We start from the raw sequence: 6197 nt of genomic DNA, 5'->3' as shown, positions 1-6197 counted from the left end.
TACTGAGTTTAGACTAGGGTGCTTGTGCATGGACAGAGGTCTGAAAATGCTCTTGCGCCGCTATAACGTGCTATTGAGTGTGAAATTCAGATCCTAAATACATGTTCAATTATAAAATATGAACTGTTTTTTTAACTTGCCACGCATCTTGAAACATATTCTTATATTTTCTTAAGACATTGAATTTATTTCGGCTGAGAATTAATCTGGACCGTCTATATAAATTACACCTTGGGTCCCATAAGATACGGATTCTTTGAGTGTGGTGTTCCGGTTTGCTCTTTTATTTTTTTGAGTGGTGATTTGACGAAAGTAAAACGTTGATTTGACAAAAGTTAAAACAATGCATGTGAGTTGCAGACTTGATTCCCATGCGCATATCTTGTATAAATCGTAGTAAAGAGTTACGACATAACTTCATAGATATATCAAATGTCTTATTTTTTGACGTGCGTACTCTAAACAAGAAATTTTTTTTCTTAAAATAGAGGACTGGTCCGCCTCTACATGGGGCGGTCTGGTGGGTTTATTGGGCCGCCCGTGGGCCTGGCGGTCGGGATAGTTTTGAAAAAAAAAAACAGATGATAGGGACATTTTTAATTTTTTTTGTTTTTGGGAGTATTAATAAAAATGGCTGGTTGTAGAATGACAAACATATATTGAATAAACCTTTAAATATTAGTACTTAAAATAACACTTAATTTTAAAATGTTGGTTATTGTCAAATCAAATATCCTGATGAATAACTAGCGGATTGTTTTTGATTGAAATAAAAAAAAAAATTTACACAATGATCTCCATCTCTTTGTGACCTTTCTAAATCGGGGTAAAACGCTCAAATCGGAATCTCATCGATAACGGATCGATGTACTCTAATTAATCCTGATAACGTTACATCAATATTTCATTACAAAATATGAATGTGATGCCGATATTTAATTTATACCATGTAACAATTCTGCCATACAATTAATCATTTAAAAAAAAAAATGGTTCCATGCATATTGGATGGAACCTATTATCCAAAAAGCAAAAAAAAAAATCAAGTTCCACGCGGATCCAGCCTTGGTTCTGTGTAGATTTGATCTCCGTAAATGATAAGATTGATTGTTTTTCAAAAATCAATGATAAGGTCGGTGTAATTTACGATGACGATACATTCGTCATTCAACCTCTCATTATAACGGCCCGGAAGCCCAAAAATCTTCTGATTTGGCCCATAAAGGCCCAATTAAGGCAAGAAATAGTGAACTAACTAAAATAAGAGCAGCTAGATGCTTGGAAATATGGGTAAGGGGGGTGTCTGATGGGCATCGGATCAAATCCTGTTCGATGGGCTGTTGGAACCGTCAGATCTGCTTTAAGATTTGCGCCTGCAATTTCGCATCTGCTTTAGAATCCGTACACACGAATTCTAATGCAGATCTGACGGTTCCAACAGCCCATCGAAAAGGATTTGGTCCGATGCTCATCGGAAACCCCCCTCCCTAGAAATATACGCACATGAAGTTTACAACTTTTTTTTTGAGGAGAACATGAAGTTTACAACTGCAAGAAACCGAAATACTGTGTAATAAATTAACGACATTAATTAATCATTCTTTAAACGCATGATCCAGGAAATTGGGAAAAACCTCTTATTTATTTCTGATGATGTAGAATTGTCTTCTTGACATAGCCGTGTAAAATTGATGATGCCATAAATATAATTTATCAGGTAAAATCGACCTTTCAAGATACACAATAGTCAGATGAACGATTCATGATTTATTTAATTATTGAGAATGAATTTATCTCAATTTAAATATTTTGATCCCATTTAATGGCATTTCTCTCTTAATTATCCACGTGTCGTTATGATCCATATTAGAATTGACAACCGAAATTTTTATTAGTATCCAAAAAAAATATTAAATTTCAAAATTTACACCCCATGCGGAGGGATTTCAAAATCTGTCCAAACCGGATAACAAATTATTATAATAACTGTGTTGCATGAAGCAAGGGTCATGTTTTACTTTATGTTTGTATTTTCGTTTTCAAAGTTCAAACAGTCAATCTAAAGTCTAAACCGTTCAATATGATTTCCATATTAAATTGTGCTTGATTTTACATTTTTTTTTAGTGAGGCTATGGTAGTATGCATATTACACAACTATCGCTATATACTCATATCTTTGTTTTTAAAATTCAAATAATCAATTTGAAAGATTTAACATAATCTTCATGTGAAAATGTACTTGCAAGCTAACTTTTATATTTTTTACAATTTTTTTACTATTTCTTTAAATAGGTAGAAAATCATTTTCTTTGAAAATTCTTGGACTATCCAAAATTCCAAATGTAGTGATTTTATTCCTATCTAAAAAAAAGTAAAAAGTTTCTAAAAAATATAAAATTTGTTCTCCAATTACATTTTTATATAATTTTATATTTAACAGTTTGAATCAACTGTTTAAATTAAAAAAAAAATGAATTTACAGTATAGATCAACAACCACCAGCACCATGTTGGGCTCATAGCATAGGTGATAGGTCCATGGAGCAACCGATAACATTTCAAATACTATTTGCTCTATTTTTATATCTGAAAATACAGTTGCGCTAGCGCACATTTTAAATTTAAAATAAGCTGTTCCATTATTTTAGTTCCGAAATGTACAATTTGTGGATACCACCTTCTTTTTGAACTTTTATAACAAGTAGAGTACTGCTTTGATAACTTCTAAAATAGAAAAAGCAATTAGGAAATTTATATGGGTAAAAGAAGAAAACATGTAATTTTGACTTACGTATACATCAATATATCCTTCTCCTCCTTTTCTTTCCTAACTTATTTTCATCTCTACACTGGTTTTGAAATTGGAGCAATGGGAGAAAATAATGTCATAGTGATGGCCGGATTTACTGCGGCAGCCGTGGCTGTTGCCTTTGGTATGAGCCTTCGTCAGCGCACTCGCAAACCTAAAGGTACAAAAAAACCTATTTAAGAAAAAAGATCTGAATTTTTAGATCAAATATGACTTCTTATTTGAACTTCATTGACTCTAAATTTCTATCTTATAACAAACTGTTTGGATTTGATTTGATTTGGTGTTAGTTGATTCAGTAAGCGTGGGAGAAAATATGGGTCTAAATTTGATTTGTGAATCTGAAGAATCACGGATCGTCGTTTCCGAAACCTCTCAAGATCAACAAGAGGTATGTTCACTTTAAACAGTTTGTAACCTGTTAATTAAGTTTCATCAAATCTGTTATGAACTGGTACTTGTTCTAAATGTAGGAGGCATGCAGTGTAATTTTTCAACCTCGTTCAGAGGCATTTTTGACTGATACAGCCGATGACAACTATGAGCAATTGGAGAAGAACTTGGTGGAATTAAAAGAGAAAGAGAAGGCCAAGGAAAAGGAGGAATTTGAGAGGTTGAATTGTTGCATGAAAGATTTGGAGGCACGAATTATGAAGCTCAGTTTGCAGGTAAAAATATGACATGAGTTTCATATGACTATTTAAATTAATCAATTAAATTTATTAGAAATCATTGATATTCAAAGGAATAGTTGTTACTCAATAACATAGCTTCCATTTTGTTTCAAGAATTTGTTTGTGTAATTTGAATTATGGAGGAAATATATTGACAGAGCTGTTTTGGTTTCACACAATACACGACTAATACGGATAAAATAAAAAGTTGTATGACTGATGGGCTGCGTGAAGCCACAATAGATCTGTTGATACTTTATCCGAACTATGCTCAAAAGAAATTTGGAACTTCCAATCATAAATTATGTGCATGAAGCCACAATAGCACTGTCGATACTTTATCCGAATTATGGAGGAATGATATTGACAGATCAATTTCAGAGTCATGCAGTGCACGACCAATACAGACAAAATAAAAGTTAAGTACTGGTGTGCTGCATGAAGTGAAAACAGATCTGTTAATATTTTACACGAAATATGATTGAAAAAATTTTGAAACCTAAAATCAGAAATATATGCAATCTAATTAAGCCTCAAATTATATAGTCCTATTAAACAAATATATACTATAAGCGTGTTTTTATGATTTTGATCGTAATTGCAGGAAGCAGAAATTATTGAACTAAAAAGGAGAGTTTTAGTAGATGAGGAGAAGATAGAGAAACTCAATTTACAAGAAGTAGAGATCATGAAAATGAAGGAGAAAATTGAAAACGATGAAAATCAGATCCAACGGCTGCAAGAGGAAGTTGCCATGTTAAGAGATAATAATAATAATAATAAAAATAAGAAGAAGCATTGGCCGTGGAACAAAGATGCCTCGGTACATGATGCCATCGTGTCGGTACATGGTAAAAATAATAAGAAGAAATAAAATAATATATGGTGGCTTTATTTATTTATTTATTTTACAAATGTTTCATTTTATACTTTACAATTTTTCTTTTGTAAATTAATTTAATTTATAGATATATGCCCCTCTTGAAACTGCTCCCTGGAGAAAACAAAATATGAAAAATCTGCCCCAAAATTTATGTATTTAAATTTGAAAGATTAGATTTGGAATCAATTATCTGCTTTTCACATAATTTATTTGTAATTTTATAATTGTGTAAATTTTGCTTTCTTCCAACTCAATTAGAAGGACAGCTGTAGTTTGTTGACAATGTATTATGTGTATATATTTACCACAGACATGTATATTTGAATGTGATTTATTAAATAAAATAGTGTAATTTCTGAAGTGCTTAATTCTACAAAAGCACATTTTATTTTGCTAATTTTTTGGGATAAAATGATTTCTAGATTTCTAAAAAAATAATGAGAATTTTGTATATTTCATCCTTAATGTGCCATAAAACAATACTTAAAAATTGCATGTAATTTAATTGTTAGATTATCTATATGCTCAATAATATACTTATATATTTACTTTTTAATTAACAATTTTTTTTAATCAATTGCTAAATTAATCAATATCAAGTGATCCTTCCTCATATTTAAAATACTTATTTATGCATTCATGGATAGTGACATCACTCGTATAACTATTAAATATTGTAAAAAATTAATGGTAATATCAAATAATAATAATTATTTAAAATCATAATATTGAGCATAAATGATACTTGTACAATGCGTTTTATTAGTGATAGTCAAACATATAAACATTGAGTATGGACTTATTGTTGTATATCTTTTCAATAGTAATTTCATATGAAAGTATTACATATATACTATAATTCAAAGAACAATACATGTCCCACAAATTATATAAAATTTACACATTTCAATAAAATTTTAATTTATTATTGTAAACGAATCACATGCGTATTTATAAAACAGTATATGAGATGGTTGTGAAATCGAACAATATATATATTTTTTTGAATAAAAATGACGAGTTGAGAACTAGTCTTTAGTACAGTTATTAAAAATGATATTTTTTTTTTGTGTGGAATTACGAATTTTAAAATTCGATTGGAAATGTTTTATAGATATTAATAATTGAGTGATTTGCTAAAAAGAATGAAAAATGACGAGGTAACAATTCTATCCATAGTCACAAGTTTCACGAATTATCCGTTAATAATTCGTTTTTTAGTGATGACGAACCAAATGCCAAATTATTTGGTTGACTGAACTTTGACTAAATAATTCGCGAATTTTCTGAACTTTTTTCCAAATTTTTTGCGTATACTTTGCGATTCTTTTTTTCAAATAATTTCGAATTATTTTAAATTATTTTCAAATCACGAACTTTTGATCATGTCAAATCAAATCCGAATAATTTATTTGTGAGTATGATTCTACTCTGATTGTTTAGAGGTTGCAACTCAGAAAGCTATACAGATGTGAGAAGCATGTGAATTGGATGAGTCCGAATCTGCTGTAATCTCAGAAGGAATTACAGGCCCTGAAATTCCAATATCAACCAATATCAACCGTTCAAATATTTTCTGCACAGATCTAAAAAAAAGTAAGTTTTCATGCACAAATCTCGAGAAAGACCAACGGTTCGGATTAGAATTACAGGGTCCTGTAATTCCCCAATAATTACAGCAGATTTATTTTCGAATTGGATCACCTCCCATTAGTCTCAAGGCCTATCCAATGAGCTAATGGGCGAGAATTATTAGACATTTCTCTTTTATTCTGGAAACCCAAGCTATCAGCCTACCACCAATTTCATGTGAAAAGTAAGTGGGATTATA

At 30.7% G+C, this 6197-nt stretch overlaps 1 protein-coding gene across 2 annotated transcripts; it reads left to right on the top strand.

Moving 5' to 3' along the window:
• The first annotated feature begins 2741 nt into the window (after window positions 1–2741).
• LOC144548681 (uncharacterized) lies at window positions 2742–4612 on the top strand. Of its 2 annotated transcripts, none has more exons than XM_078297399.1 (4): window positions 2742–2969; window positions 3109–3200; window positions 3283–3477; window positions 4088–4612. In XM_078297399.1, exons 1-4 carry the CDS (start codon window positions 2756–2758, stop codon window positions 4355–4357), a joined length of 771 nt encoding a protein of 256 aa, XP_078153525.1. In that variant the 5' UTR covers window positions 2742–2755; the 3' UTR covers window positions 4358–4612. The 2 variants fall into 2 exon arrangements, with proteins under 2 accessions (XP_078153525.1, XP_078153524.1); XM_078297398.1 differs by having other exon boundaries at window positions 2746–2969; window positions 3100–3200; window positions 4088–4610.
• The last annotated feature ends 1585 nt before the right edge of the window (window positions 4613–6197 follow it).

The sequence above is a fragment of the Carex rostrata genome, chromosome 33, assembly GCF_964058835.1.
Source record: "Carex rostrata chromosome 33, lpCarRost1.2, whole genome shotgun sequence".
Lineage (NCBI taxonomy): Eukaryota > Viridiplantae > Streptophyta > Magnoliopsida > Poales > Cyperaceae > Carex > Carex rostrata.
This window is presented reverse-complemented; position numbering and strand designations above follow the sequence as displayed.